Consider the following 16,174-nt stretch of genomic DNA (forward strand, 5'->3'; position numbering starts at 1 on the left):
ATATCTGGACAAAACTTAAACGATAAAGAAATTTTCGACCTATAAGAGTGTAGTTAATCTTACCGTTATTATACTCTTTTTTATGGTTTCCTTAATGTACTATTACTTTTGTTATATTAGCACTCCTCGGCGTTGGTCGGATCACGTCTTCATTCTACGAAGTTTTCTTTACGAATGAAGGACTTACGATATGTAACCTAGAAACATTCGAGATATTGGTATACTCGAGTATATGCGTAGTAGAGATAGTTAATCTTTGATACATACAACAATAAAAATATTATTTGTCCTGTAAGGACAAAGAAAGAGTCTTATTACGATAAAAACTAATACGTAGGAATATATTCGCCATTGTTATTTAGCTTTTCTGTAGGTAAACTAGCGTCGCACTCGACAGCCAAATTATTTACCGACAAGAGGGCGCTGCGATTTCTTCTGATAGTAATGGCAACATAGCCTCCTGGGAGTTAATATATCTAAGTTTTTCTTTGTTTCCAGTTAAATATTAGTTTTAGAAATAAGGTATGCTTTTATTTATATCATTATTTTCTTTAGTAGATATAAACGTGTATATATGTATATACGTAATTGTGCCTGAGAAATTATTATATCGTAGTAGTACATAGAAAGTAGTTCGTATATGATCGTAAATTTCATCGAAATACCGAATATTCCAATATGTTCAAACGCAAAAGTTGTATACTTTGTTTCTAAATATTTATTTAATATATCGATGTATAGAAATATTAGTATATATTTCTTTAAAGATTAAAACCGTTTCAAGAAAATAACATTAACGTGTATTTTTATTAGAATATGTCTTGACAAATATGTTATCTTTATTTTTATTTTTTTTTAGTGTTTTTTTAAGAAGTTTTTGTGATGAAGATAGTGACCCTATAATGTCGAGCAAAGTAATTGATCCTTGAAAGTGAAGTTTTGTCCAAGATATTAATATGGCTCGAGCTCGTGAATACAAAAGATCATTGGATGCTATGAACACTAACACAGACTTTACGGACATACCTAGAGTAAGTAATATTCGATGGTATAGTGGAGTTTTATTGCTTATGGTTTTAGAATACTCTTCTCCTTTTTTCTTTTTTCATTATTCTTCTTCTTCTAGGTTAGAACATAGAATAAGCTTTGGTCGTTATCGTATATCTCTCTGTTCTAAATTAGTTCCTTTATACAATATCTGCTTTATAAAATTATTCCTTTTCTTTATAGCAATTGATATTTTTGATTAATGGACAATTGATTTTATGGTTACAGTTATATAATGTTTGTTTCTAATGACATCAAAATTTTTAGCTAATATATGAAAACAGAATACGTAACATTTACATTGCAAGCACTAATTAGGTTTTCAAGTAAATTGTAGATTTGAAATTAATTTAATTGCACTTTTTAGTTTAGCGAAGAAGAGATCTTGATAAAACAAGAGCCGTGTGATAAAGATGATACGGACTCGTATGATACTTATATACCAACCGTTAAAGAATCTGAAGATATTAAGTTGAGTAATATACCTGAAGATAATATCAGTTGGAAAGAAAATGTTTATTCTCAATCTGAGAGCCTTTGTAATATAACAACTAATCAAATCGAAGAGAAGCCTTTTTTGATGAGTCATGTGGAAACTGAAGATAGAAAGTATATTCAGCAGGAGAAAGATTCCTTTGTAATTGACAAAAATGGTAAAAACAGGAAAAGATTAGTAAAACATAACGATATTAAAACATCCAGTAAAAAACAAGGCAGAGATATATCAGCAACAATGGGAAAGAAGAGCATTGTTTATTGCGAAATATGTTCTTTGCCTTACGACAGTTTGAATCGGTTAAAATTTCATAAATCTTCCTATACCAGGAATAGTAATTATTTTTGTTCCAGTTGCTTCTCGCATTCTTGCTCTCATATGAGACTAAAGATTAGTAATAAGATGTCAAAATCTTCTAGATATCGTTGTCATTTTTGCAAACGACTGTTTAGCAAGAAAAAAAAGTTACAAGGTCATTTATTTCACGTTCATGGTAAAGAAATAGGTATAAATGTTGAAGGTGATTCATTTTCAATAAAGCATTCTGCAACTGTTTCATATTCTGGTGTATTAAGGAAGAAGCGAATGCGGCAGAAGACAATGATGGAATACATCGTACGTCCTAATGAAGAAGATGCAAAAAATACATCTGAAAATTTGAACAACTCGAACGATAGTAGCGCGTTAACAATAATTAAACAGGAGGTTGAATGGATGGATGATCAAGTGAATGATCAATCGTCGACGGATAAAATAGTCTCTACTATATCTCGAACGAGTCAGGAGTTAAATGAAAATAAGATACGAGATCAGCCATTTGTTAAAATACACGTCGATTCGAACATGATGAAAGCTCTTTTAGGAATTTCTAATGGCGACGACTGTCTCGAACAATCTTTCCTATATAGTAGTAATATTAATAGTGATAGTATTACTAATAGTAGTAATAGTAAGCCTTACGCATTGCGATCTTTAAATAATTCTATAACAGTAAATAATAGTAAACCATCCATGATCGTACGTGAAAATAATCGAAGCGGTAGCAAGGTAAGAAGACTTTTAAGTATGTGTAAAAAATGTACCATTTTGTTGGTAAGATACGACGATAAATTGCTTACCAGATTGACTTCGAATTCTTCGAAATTTACTACGTCATCTTCTCAGGTTTTAAAACCAGTTAAACGTAAATTGCGTAAACGTAGATTACCGCATCGAAAAAGTAAGAATAACGAATTATCTTCCAAGAATCGTTTTCCACTAATTAATGTTACGAACAAGTCTTCTGTAAGATCTCCGCCTGTAAAAATTAGAAAACGAATTGCTAAGAGTAAAGCAAACTTATCTATCGCGTTAAATTTTAAGCGTTCTACCGAGTTTAAACAGACTCGCAAGAAGCGTTCTGATCCGCCTCGATCGTTGCTCAAACGATTCCTTCTCGATCTAAGAAAGAACGAATCTTCAAAGAAAGCAAACATTACGAATCGTAAAAACTCATCGTCTCGGAAGAAATCGGTTTCAACGGAATTTCAAAATAAACGCTCCGCGAATGCTATTGCTGGATTGAAGGAAGTGAAGGTATCTTTGGTAAAGTTGCCAGAAATTAAAAAGGAATTGATCGTGCCGGAAGTGGATGAAAATGCAACGATTGGCAGCAGAGATGAAACATTTCCTTGTACAATTTGTAAGACGTCACTGATCTCGGAGAAACGTTTGAAAAAACACATGAAGAAATATCATACAGCATACATATCAAGCATATGCCGAGCACGATATGCGTCGAAACGTCTTTTATTGAAACATTACTTACAAGAACACGACATGTGGGTATGCAAATGTTGCGTTTGTTATCAATTCTTCAATAGTCGATTATCATTGAAACGACATTTGCTTCTACATTGTATCAAAATAACGTTATCGAAATACGATCGTCCTCTTTCGAGTAAAACTATAAAATGTCATTTGAATACAAAAAGATACAAGTGCAAGAGAAGCGCTTTAAAGATCATGCTGCAATCGCAATCGACGGAACGTCGAGAGATCGACGTTATTAATCGGAAAAAACCAAAGGAAAATTTAAATATAAGTAGAATAGAGAATCTGACAAATCAGGTTAGCGAAAGCAAAGAGAATAATGACGATGTTCTTGGAAAAGTATATGATCGGCTAGGACATCAGACAGTCTTTGTTGAAATAACGAGCCCATTCAAAAGTAATAATACCGAAGTTTCTCCTTCTAGAAGTAATGACTTGATGGAAGAACCAATACTGGATGCTTCGTACACTGCCAACGAATCTATCATTTATAATTCTAACGAGTATGGGCAAATTGAATTGATACCGCATACGAATGTGATACAATCGGGTGTTAGCGATAATAATCAGTCTGGACCGAACATAGAAACTATAGTAAATAATCGGAAATATCCATGTTCGGTTTGTGGGAAACAGTTTCAAAAACAAGGAAGTTTATTCAAACACCAACGTACCTACGCTCGATCGTACAATAATTTCTGTGAAATTTGCGGACTACTCTTTTCATCGAAGAACTTATTGAAAACTCACATTAATACTACTCACGATCCTCTCATCTGTAATTTATACAAATTGCACTGCCAATTTTGCAATCAAGGCTTTCGTTCTGAAAACAATCTTCGAATACACGAATTGCATTATCACGCAACTGCAGTAACTATCAATAATCAAAGAGTGACTGATTTTTTGAAAGTCTCCAACGGCGACACTAATCAATCTTTACAAACGATTTGCAATATTTGCGGCTTATTTTTTAACACGTATGAACGCTATCAGTTACATTATACGTATTATTATGAAAATCATATATTCTCATGTATATTTTGTAATAAGATATTCCACGGATGGTACATGCTACATCGTCATAACAAACTATACCATTTTAGAAATAGCTCAATATTTTATGAATATAAATGTTCGATTTGTTACGAAGGGTTCACGATTAAGTCACATTTTCAGGCACATCAGTCGCACGTACATTCGAACAAAGAACATATGGAATCGTCGATTTCGAATTTTACATTGAATTCTTTGCATTATAATAAAATGAGCAAGTCTTACATATGTTCCAAATGTAATGTCGAATTCTTCAACATAGCGGAACTCATGTTACACGTTGAACATTTTTCGAATCGCGGCAATTATCAGTGTTTAGATTGTCCCAGAAAATGTTATACGTTGTCAATACTGTGCGAACACATTAGTTTAAATCATGACGACAACGGATCGGTGAACGGGCACAAGTGTGATATTTGTGGCGAAATTTTAATATCTAGTATTTCGTTATTGTGTCATCGAAAGCACTTACATAGTGAGGGAGGAACTGAACAAGTCGTTTCCTTCTCATGTAAATATTCGAATACGAGCGTAAATATTAACGAAATCATTCATGACGATAAGATGGTTATCGATAACGAACCAATGGTAATTGTACACAATCCGACTTCCTCCATTAATCTGGAAAAATGTAATATCTCGTGTCCGATATGCGCTGTCAATTTTGAAAAAGAAGTATGTTTGAAGGAACACTTAGCCGAATATTTAGATTTCGGGGATTATCAATGCGGCGAGTGTAAAAGACGCTTCGCTAATTCAGAATTTTTAAGAAAACACGTAGAAAATCATGTGGCACCGGGTATGTCTTTTTCGGAATATTATTGCACCGTTTGTAACGAAAACTTTAAATCCTCTGATCTTCTCGAATCTCATGTTGCTCATTTACACGCCCGTGTTATTTTTAAAGATGTTTCGTCAAAGCCAATTTAACATTCGCACTTTACAAGATGGTAATATATAATTTCTACGATAAGTTATATATAATCCCAATAAAACTAGGAATTTATGCGTGAATGTTTAAAACAAGAATTTCTTTTCATTTTTTATCATTTCCATAAATTTCCGCCTTGTATTAAAAACATTACTCATAATATATTGTTTAAGTTTATTTAAACGAAGCTTCGTTAAATATACTTTCTTTTTTGAAATTGCTTCATAATCGATATCATTATATATTCTTTAGTCATATATATATCATATTTGGATTCGATACTATAATTGAAGCGTTTTATATCGAACTGTCTTTGTCAAATAAATAAATGTATTTTACTCAACGCCCGGTATATGTAAGAGGTAAATTTATTATCATCTTAGAGATATAATATCATAGTACTAGTATTTTAAATATATCCTTTACTGTTTAAAATGATAAGGCAAAAAAGATAGAAGTAGTCGAAACATAGAATAATAACGGATTTGTACCAAAAATATTTGAAAAATATTGTTTTATTTATCACTTTTTGTTAAAAGGTTTTTAACGATGAAAATCGGTCTTACGAGCTTTAGCATTAATCATCAAACACGTACTTTGCGTAGATATTTATCGAGAAATTCAAGAGGCATCTATCCGCGATGACATCGATATTCTATACATAATTGCAAACAGTAATGTAACTCTGTAACTCCCAGGGGTATTCCGTTTGGCAGCTCTAATATCGACGGGACGAAAAATCATGGCAATTCTAAAATCTGGTATTGCTCTAGATCGAACGAAACGATTTATCAAAGAAATCTAGCGTCGAGAAATCGTCATTGAATCGTTTTAAAACTTGAAATTTTCTTCCAATACTTTTATTTTTATATCGATGTTGTCGCATTAGATTTGTCTAAAAGATTCGTCAAATATTTGATTATGATAAGTACTTATAATAATCGACTGATATTGTTCATCTAAATATTCATTTACGAGATTAATAGAGGTAGAGGTAAACCGAGGAACGATCGAGTTAAATTAACAAGTGAAATTAACGAGTGAAAATTTTGCGTTTGATTTTTGGATATATGGACCATCGCAACGACAGTGAATTGTGTTTTTGAAAGGGATCAAGGAACTTGAAGAAGGATCAGAGCATCGAACGAATAATGAAAAATATTGAAGGCGTAAGACGAAGTTTATCTCCTGCTATTTCCACTTTGGACGATGGGGTCTAATTCTCGTAACTGTCCTAAGGTGCTCTCTAATGCCCGGCAGTCATGGAATTTGCGACGTACACGCGAGACGTTACATTGATTGCGCCCCGAAGCAAATCGCATTCGCAGCTTTGCCGATTCCACCGATCCCTCGAACAATGAACAGCGATGTTGAAATTGATGACGTGCGAGTTTGAATGGAGAACAAACCGATCGACTCTGTACGACTTCCCATTTGCTCCGTCAAAGAACATTCTGTGCAGAATTAATTTGTTTCTGATCGGTCTAACTCGGTCTTCAAGATTCATCTATCCGTTTAATTTAAGATGTAGCTTAGAAAAGAAATCATCATATTGTTACGATACTGTCTTCATTATCAAAAGTATTAGGAATCATATGTAAGTCGAACATTACGTTGTAGAATATAAAATATTCACGATGTATTTTAACGCTATGCTATACGAATAGAAAGTAAGACAATTAAATTACTTTTGTAAGAATCGATGTTTGATAAAAAGAAAAAAAAAAGAAAGAAAAAACAATCCCCGATATTTTCATGGAAATTATTTATCAGCCAATAATTTCACCGTAAAGATAATCTCTGTAGATTCGTCCGTTCTGATCTATACGGGATCGTTAAGTTTTTTCCTAATGCATCGATAATATTCCACGTTGGAAATATTCCTTTTTTTTCTCCCCGTAGAAACGCGCGTATCAAAAAGAGACGATACGAATGAGACAGCTGTTACATCAACGAAACAGCGATGCGTTGTAACATTCGAGATAGGAAACTTCTCGAGCGTGCTGGAAACTACCCTTCCGTCATTTTACTCCTTTTTGCGCCAACCATATTTTCGGGCAACACTCGAGTTTATACTTCACATTACGCAGCCCTTGCTTTATTGAGGTGCAAAGCAGGTAACCGAGAGAAATCACGATTCATGGCACCTCCTCAACCTTCTTCTTTTTTCTTCTTCTTCTTTACCCTTTCTCCTACCCGTTCTTCGTCTCTTTCCTCTTTCACCTTCCGTTTATTTCCTCTTCCATGCCGACCCTATCCAACTTGAGTTACTTACACTCGCTCCTTCGATCTACCCTTCCGAAAACGGTTGTTCCTACGGCGAATCTCCCTCTACCAACGTTCCAACGATAAGAGAGCACCATCTGGAATAGCGAGATTTTTTTGTCACCCGTTAGTCGGCTGCCCGTTTATCTCATGCTCGAGACGTCGTTAGCTCTTTCGTGAAAAGAGAAGATGGATGGTACGTACAAAGGAGCACATCGCTCAAAAACGAGTTTCAACGAGTTTACCCTTCTTCGTCTTGAGTCTTTCAACACTTTCGAGGATTCCCTCGATCTCCTATTTTGTGATTGACTTTAAGACGATTTATTTTCAGATTTAATCGTTATCCGATAGAAACTTAAATACAGCGGGGTAATATAGTCGGAAATTTTCGTGTCGCATTATCTGAAGTAATTAAAGAGATAGGAAAATATGTATGAGATTTTACTGTATTATTTTTTTTTTAATATCGTTTTTAACATCGTTTATATCCGTTTTTTAACGCTGTTTTTGTCTGACGTAGCAACGTAAATAACGATTAGTCGTTGAATCCATCGTTTAATTTAACTAAATATTTTAATTGGATCGATCGAATAAGCTTTATTCGATTTAACTCTATGCGATATACCTATATATAGGTACTCGTATACGAGCTAGAAGAGAATCGATGAAAGTAGAGGTTTATCTGTCTACATTGAGAACTAAAGATGCAATATACTCGAACGAATGATCGCCTCGAGGCAATCTCTTCTAAAATCCATCGAACTAATCAGACCGATTATTGCCAAGAATATATTCTAAATTATTTCCAACTATTAACTTTGAATTAAGTCGATAAACATCTAATCGCGTCAACTATAACAAAATTAATAATCGATATTACCTGCTATAATTAGCTCAAATGAAAAATCGTTTGCTCGGTCGTCAGGAATATTTAGGAAAACTTCAAGTCGTACGATTTTACTGGAACGTTAGCATTGTAAAAGTGATTTAGCTAAACCGAATTAAACCGGACCAAAGAAAATTATACCTGGCCGTAGTAGTTGCAACGAGTACACGTACTCCTGTTAAACCTTTAATTACTTGTGCGGCTTTAATTTACATAACGAGTATGTTTAGTTCCTCGTTCCTAGTACTAGATATACTCTATCCTTGATATTATTCATTTCGTCTAACGATTCATTAAAATGACATGCACTTAATTATCTCTAATAAAAATTCGCGATAGCGGGCTACGCGCTAATATTAGGATCTTTCAAATCAAATATCCTTTAAGATCTTATACTTGTGATAGAAACTTATCCGCTATTTAAGAAGTTTAATTTATGTTCATGGAAACCTTTATGAATCGTTTTTAATGAATCATTTTATTACTCGCCATATTTAATGCTTTTATCTACCGTTGAAATCAGAGCGTGACGCGATGTGACGCGTTCAGCAATCTACCCCAGTAAAAGTCGTATGATAGTGAATCGATGAGTTCGTTGATAAGTTAGGAATTTATTTTATAAATTTAGTACTTTCTCCGTAATAAAAGATGGCGTACGATAACTACTAATAACAATTATTTATTTTTATTATTAATCAAAGAAATCAACTTTTAGAGATACGGAAGAAAAATGAAAAAAAGGAATGAATAAAAGACGACCTGACGCAATTTTCTTTATCATAAAATACGATTTAGTAATTTCTCTTCTTTTTTATAACTTTCTAATTACAAAAAGTAGTATTTTTCGTACAATAAAACCATTAGTTTTTTGTTTACAACTTTGCAAATAAATCATGGATTAAGAGTTATATTTTGTGATTATTGATAAAACTGTTCGTTTTTCTCGAATAAGATATAAATAAGAATGAAAGCTATTTACCGGATTATTACGTTTATTTTTTTTAAGTTTGAAGCTTTACTCGTTAAATCTTGTCCGCTTAGGATCGTATGTACAAAACGGGAGCGAGTTCTAACTGGTTGTAAGAGGGGTGGAGAGTCGTGGTGGTTTCGCCGTGTTGGAATGAAAGCTTTTCGTGGCTGTAGTTTGATACTACCATCCTTAGGGTTCTCGAGGCTTACTAAGTTCTCGCTCTCTAACTTCGTCCACGTAGAAACGTTCCTCGAAACTTGAGAATGCCTAGTGTTTCTCCATTCGAGAGAACACATAGCGATTTAAATAGCCGTGTCCCTTCATTTGTGATATATTCTTTACGATTAACGAAACGAGAATATTTTACAAAGTAAAACAAATTAGTTATTATACAAATCCTTTGAAAATTAACAAATAAAACGTTTGCGATGAAATCAACGAGAAGTTTTTTTATTTCGATCATTCTGATATTCGATCATTCGATATTTAATGTAAAAAAAAAAAAGAAAAAGAAAAAGTACATACAGTAATACATAAAGTATTGATAGATTTAATCGTAAAAGTTGTGAGTTTTGTAACCTTCGAACTAACTTACACATCCAATTTCTCTGCCGCAAGATCTCTCTCTCTCTCTCTCTCTCTTTCTCTCTCTGTCCCCCTTCTTTTTCATCATCTTACAGTCGGTCTAAGACAGATCAAAGCTTTATATCGTCGGAGAACTAGTTTGCAGTAAACGTAAAAAGGAAGTTCGCTTTTCTCAAGTAGTCGTTATTGGATAAACGTAAACTACAAGTAAGGATTCGAAAGTTGCACGTTGCCAGAGAAAAATTGTAACTCGAAGCTCCTTGCTTTCGTTTCGAAGCACTGTATTCCTTTTTCGAATCGACGAAATCCGCATCCGGCTGAGAATCCCGGATTGCAAGCACATTAAAGAACATAAAAGGGGCCCGTAGGTCGCGTAAGGCATCGTCAGAAACTCGTTAGCTATCGCCTCGGGTTTTACCGATAGCTCCGAGGGATTCGTTACTCTTTTATCGTCAAATTGCATCGATATTTCGTATCGAACGTTACATATATCATCGTTAGTTAAATCGTCTACCCATTATCTTTAGTTTCTCATTAATTATTCTATTTCCATTTATTTCTATTCGTTTTTCTTCTTTTTTATACATCAAGTATTCGTCAGAAATCTCGACGCATTACTCGTCCAACGATTTATGAATTTTCCTACATCACATTTGTTTTTTCCTGTTGTTTTATTTATTTTTTTTTTTTTTTTGAGGAAAGGATCATTTCATTCGATCGTCATAATGTCACGCTATATCGTATCTTTTCGTCGACAGTCACTCGTCTTTTTAATGACTTCGAACAATGAACGTCGTTATCATCAGTGTCTTTTTCATTTTCGATCGACGGAAATGGAGTTGTTTCGTACGTGTCAAGGACGACTGAAAAAGGAGAACCGTACTGTACCAAGCGAAATGGAGCGAGAAAAATTTGTCGAACGAGGAAACGAAGTAACTATCGAAGCAATGAGACGAAAGAAAAAGAAAAACTGGGGTGGCCGCATTCCCGAGAAATAAATCACCACTTTTTTGTACGGACCATTTCTCAAAGTTTCGTAGGGCCAATACAAGGGCGCGATACCCTTGTCTAGGTAGAAACAAACAAAGAAACACACTCATGCTTGTCCACAATGTTTATCGTATTCCGAGCTATTTGAGAATTAATATGATACTTTTTTATAAAACGACAAGTACGTATTTAACGATAATTATACCGTGGAGTTGTAAAATGAAATTTATCTTTCTCTTCTTTTTCTATTCGCAATAAATTATTCATTTTGACTTCGGTATAAATTTTGGAATACGTCCATCGTAAAGAACATCAATATTGATACAAATGGGGATTAGATTTTCGAAATGGTCGTGGAAACCCTAAATTTCGAGCAGCAATATCAGCGGAATCACTTTTCCAACGTTCTCGTATTTACTAGTGCCAGACCAAATTGCGCATTTTCCACGAGCGACCTTCTCCATCCTATCTTCTCCCCTCTAAACCTTGGTAAGAGAAATGGCCAGAGTTATATCTTGGTCGCAACGTGGATGCGTACGTCTTCTCGGAAATACATACACACAAACACACACATACGTACGTACGTACTGTATCGAGGATGAGAAGAGAGAAAGAGAGAAAGAAAGAGAGAAAGAAAGAGAGAAAGAGAGAAAGAAAGAAAGAAAGAAAGAAAGAAAAACATACAGAGAGAGAGAGGGAGAGAGAGTCTTGTCGGTTATACGTTTTATTTGTTTGTTTTCGAAGGAGCCTCACGGAAATATATTTCAATGTCGTTTCTTGTCCTTTCTTGTCGTTTCTTGTCGTCCGAATGTTGTTCAGTACCAAACCACTCTCCGCCGAGTTCGCAACGTGCGCGTACGTGTCTCATATTTTGCGTATTTTCAATATGCGCATATTAAAGGCGTCTACCGAAAAATAGATACAAGTGGAAACGCCTCGAGACTAAACAACATCTTTCGCCTTGAGGAATTGAAAGTTGCCAACGGATTCGGTGATTCGTGATAAAGTACGTATACGATAACATTTTTCATATATCATGTCTCCTGTGCGTTAAGATATAGAAAAGATAACGTTTGATTTTAGAAACTATGTTAATGTTTCGAAAAATATTAAATACAAGAATCGTCTTTCCTAATTTTTTGTGTTTTTCTTTTTTTTTTTTTTTTTTTGTAAATTCGTGTACGGTATTTAGAACGAACGACATGTAGGATTTTCGACAGGATCAAAATTTAAGACGTACTTACGTAAACGCCGAATCGTTATTTTCCTTCTTAAGCTCACATTCGCATCACGTTTTTCTCTTGTTTGTTGCTTTTATATCGTTGACAATGAAATACTTGTTTTACGTCGAACGAAATGCATCGAAAACTATATTTATCTGGGTTTTGGTCGATATCAGTGCAGAAACTTCTCGAATTACAATGCTTGTGTTGGTGGGAGTGGGGGAGGGGAGGATATCGATCCTTACCAACGAGGTGGATTAAGAGAGAAAAAGAGAGTATCTAAAATGAAACCGTTGAAAAAGGAAAAAAGAAAAGCAAAGAACTAAAAACATACAATTACACGTAAAATTATGGCTTCGCCGTAAGCATTATGAACTAATATATTATCAGCAACTACGTCAATGCATTTTTGTTACAGGTGCAACCCATACTACATACTCAACTCGAGTTGAGTTATGAACCAATATCCTTGGATGTAAGTGGATATCGTATATGGTCGTAGTATTATATGTACAACATGGACTGTGCTTGGCACGATCTTAATGACTCTTAATCTCAAGGACCAACGGCGATATCGAGAAACGCAATACTAAAGTGCAATACGGCGAGTTGATATATTTATAATATATTTCTTCGTAGCATTCTGGCTTATAAAAAAATATTTTTTATCGAGATACGAGTTAAGAAGATTAGAAATGTAAGTTTGAACTTATGAATTGGGTCGATACAATCTCATGATTTGATACAATGCACAAATTACAATCGCAATCTTGTACGCATTTCATAATAAATTTCTCGTATTAGTTTCAACATTAGTACGTTTCTTTTCTCGGATATTAAGCAATTTTCTATGATTCTCGAGTGCATTATTGGGTCGAGCAATTTTTATGGAGGTAATACAGATGGAAGAAAATTTTCATTCGAATTACGATCCAATATCGTTGAGCTGCGTCGAGAGGAAGTATTTCTCTCGTGAGGTATATGCTTTACCGACTCTGATATTAAATCTATACTGGTAAATAGTACGTGCACGCGCGTAGAACGTTTTTTTTTCTAAAAGTATTTAACCGATTATCAAATAAATTCATGCTTTGCTTATATAACTTGTTGTTTATTTATCATTTTGTTAATATCGTTATTTCTTCGTAATAACTCGTGGATTACGTTAATTTGATATAAGACGTTTATGAGAAAGATGATAGCGATGGAGTAGGATTATCTCGGTGAATATAGTTCTGATCATCCATCTTGGTTGTTTCTTTATTATGTCGATGTTTACATCGACTCGCTCGTGATATTAGTCTCGAATAAAATAGTCGGTTTATTTGCGTTTCCTGTACTTTCGAAGGAGAATCCTGTCGTAACCGAAACCATTAAAATACAATATTGCCCGGGTTTTCTCTCATCGAACGATACGAATACACGACGATTATTCATCGAACTATAAAACATGGAAGATATTAAGTAAGTTCAAGATCTATAAACCACCGTGAACCGTCAGTTGTACAACGAGAAAAACTACTAGCCGATAAATGTTTAATAAGAAAATATAGAAGATATTCATTCGTAGTAACAAGTATTTGATGTTAGACGAATGCTTTTGTTTATTTACAAATTTAATCGACGGGCGAAAGAAAATGTATCGAGATAAATATGTTCGTTTCTTTTTAAAGTATTTAAAATTCACGAGTCGATCTTTGTTTCAATCGATTGCGTTAAAAAAGCAATATGTACTATTGTTTTGAATTCGCAGTAAAACGTTGATATATCTAATCGTGTAAAAAAGAATAAAGGAAAGGAAAAAGAAAACAGTGTTCCAAAAAAGGATCGTCAAAGTATCTTACAAAAAAGGGCTGAAACATGATTCGGCAGAAAACGGATGCTCGTAAAGCGTTTAACGAACGTTTCGTTTGATCGATCCTTCGTTACACTACAGCCTGAAGCTCTATGAGAGCTTGAGTCTCGTAGTTTCCGTTTAACTTCAACGATCGACCTATTACTATTCATTCGGAAACGATGATACCGAATCGAGTGAAAGGTTCCAAAGTAGAAACGATTCCGACCTACTACTATCTACCGATCGATAGATAAATTCGATTCTCATCGATTCTCGTATTAATTCCGTTCGATTTTATACGATGAAGTATAGTTGTTGGTTAAATTTAAGTGCTTAAGTTAAGTTCATTACATCTTTATCGACTATCTCGATCGAATGACTATCCTTTTCGATTTTCAACTTAATAGTCACGCTTGGGACGTTGACTATTGTTTAGAATGCCTCCACCTGTATACGGTAGATCGAAAAAAATGTTGATTTTAAAATTCATTCCTTTCCGATTAATACATGCAAAAATTCTTTCAAATATCCTTACTTTATTGATTAAGAAAAAGAAAAAGATACCGTAAATTCTATCGTAAAAAAAAGATATCGTAAAACATGTCGTAAATTTTGAAAAACCTCTCGGCGAATCTTATTTATATCGAGATATAGAGATTGATTTAAAGATGATTTTTAAAGGGAGATATTAGATTTTTCTTTAACGAGAGATCAAACGGTAAGAGAAAAACAATACGAGGGCTATCGAGAGAGAAGGAGAGAAATGTGTTACATGGTTATAAATTGAGGAAGGTAGGAAAAGGAAGGTCGAAAGGGAAGTCGATCGATGGTATAGGAGACGGTCTCGCGAATAACGAGCTCTCGTCGTTCGCGTCGGATAAGTGCCGGGAATATCGACGAGCCAAGTGACGACGCGCCAAGAGCCGTTCCGTGCGAAAGAGCATAATAGAAGGGTTGGGGGTTGGTGCGGTGACGCGATGCTGAGGGTTGGTTTGTATTCGAGACGACGGTAAAGCTACGGTTCGCGTTATAACCCACTTTGGTGCATGTACGTGGCAGCTTGCCTGTTTTACGCTCCTGGCCACGATACTTGTGCTAGGTATACACGGTGTACAAAGAAAATATGGCAAATTCATGACGATAGTGCCTTATTCTTTCTCAGCGTGAGAAATTAAAGGGGTAAGCTTGGGACGAAAGCGTGCCACTACAATGTGCTCGTCAAGAGAGATTCATTAAAATTATATTGGGTTCTAGCGAGGATGATGATAGTCTAAAGCTAACACTACTCGTCCTCTCTATCTCTTTGCTAAACATATATAATATTCTCGCTAGCTAACTTAGAAGATACTTATCGTGGCTCGAAAACCGTCGGAGTTTCTGGTCAAGAGGGAAAGAGAGAGAAAGAGCTAATCCTGTCGTTTGACGAGCGTCATCGTTCAACTGACTCCTCGTCACTTTTCCCTTCAAGTATAAATCTTGCGATATCTCTTGTTTGAAAATCATATCTCATGGACGTAATTACGTTTCTTTGTTCAATTATTTTCTAGAAACGAAAGAAGTTGATGCTTCTTATTCGGTAAATAATGTTGTTTTCTATTACAGAGAACATCGAGAAAGCTTCTACATTTTCGGATATCCTATGCACAACGATATTGGGTGATACTGCCTTGTTCAAGAAAATTGAGAGTAATGCATTTTCACGCTTACGAAATCAGCTCTCTCTCTCTCTCTCTCTCTCTCTCTCTCTCTCTCTCTCTTTCTCTTTCTCTTACCGATGAAACGAGTACGAAGACGAGGGCACGGCGAATTGCAGGTGCGACCTCGTTCTCAAGCTCTTTCGTGTACGTCTCCTATATATTCGTGTCTCTTTTACATGTAAATACATATATATATATATAGGGATATATATACGTGTGTGCGCGCGTCTATAGCAATGTGTGTTCACGCGTAATACGTGTCGCTTGATCTGGAAAAGTCGTACGTCTTATATACGAGAACGGAGAAGAAAGATATTGCGCTGCTAGAAAGATTTAAACTGCAATGGACTGCAACTCGTGGAGGCCGTCCAAGTTGAAA

General features: G+C 34.8%; 1 protein-coding gene across 2 annotated transcripts; it reads left to right on the forward strand.

Annotated features, from left to right (window-relative positions):
• The first annotated feature begins 344 nt into the window (after window positions 1–344).
• Window positions 345–9,901, forward strand: LOC127069698 (zinc finger protein Xfin-like). 2 transcript variants are annotated; one of them, XM_051007010.1, is made up of 3 exons: window positions 345–522; window positions 860–1,031; window positions 1,415–9,901. In XM_051007010.1, exons 2-3 carry the CDS (start codon window positions 957–959, stop codon window positions 5,339–5,341), a joined length of 4,002 nt encoding a protein of 1,333 aa, XP_050862967.1. In that variant the 5' UTR covers window positions 345–522; window positions 860–956; the 3' UTR covers window positions 5,342–9,901. The 2 variants fall into 2 exon arrangements, with proteins under 2 accessions (XP_050862967.1, XP_050862968.1); XM_051007011.1 differs by lacking the exon at window positions 345–522 and having other exon boundaries at window positions 892–1,031; window positions 1,127–9,901.
• The last annotated feature ends 6,273 nt before the right edge of the window (window positions 9,902–16,174 follow it).

Source organism: Vespula vulgaris, chromosome 16, assembly GCF_905475345.1.
Source record: "Vespula vulgaris chromosome 16, iyVesVulg1.1, whole genome shotgun sequence".
Lineage (NCBI taxonomy): Eukaryota > Metazoa > Arthropoda > Insecta > Hymenoptera > Vespidae > Vespula > Vespula vulgaris.

Coding starts and splice junctions, on each gene's coding strand:
- LOC127069698 (XM_051007010.1), top strand. CDS start 957: ATGGCTCGAGCTCGTGAATACAAAAGATCATTGGATGCTATGAACACT. Junction 1,032..1,414: donor ACTTTACGGACATACCTAGA/GTAAGTAATATT, acceptor TGCACTTTTTAG/TTTAGCGAAGAAGAGATCTT.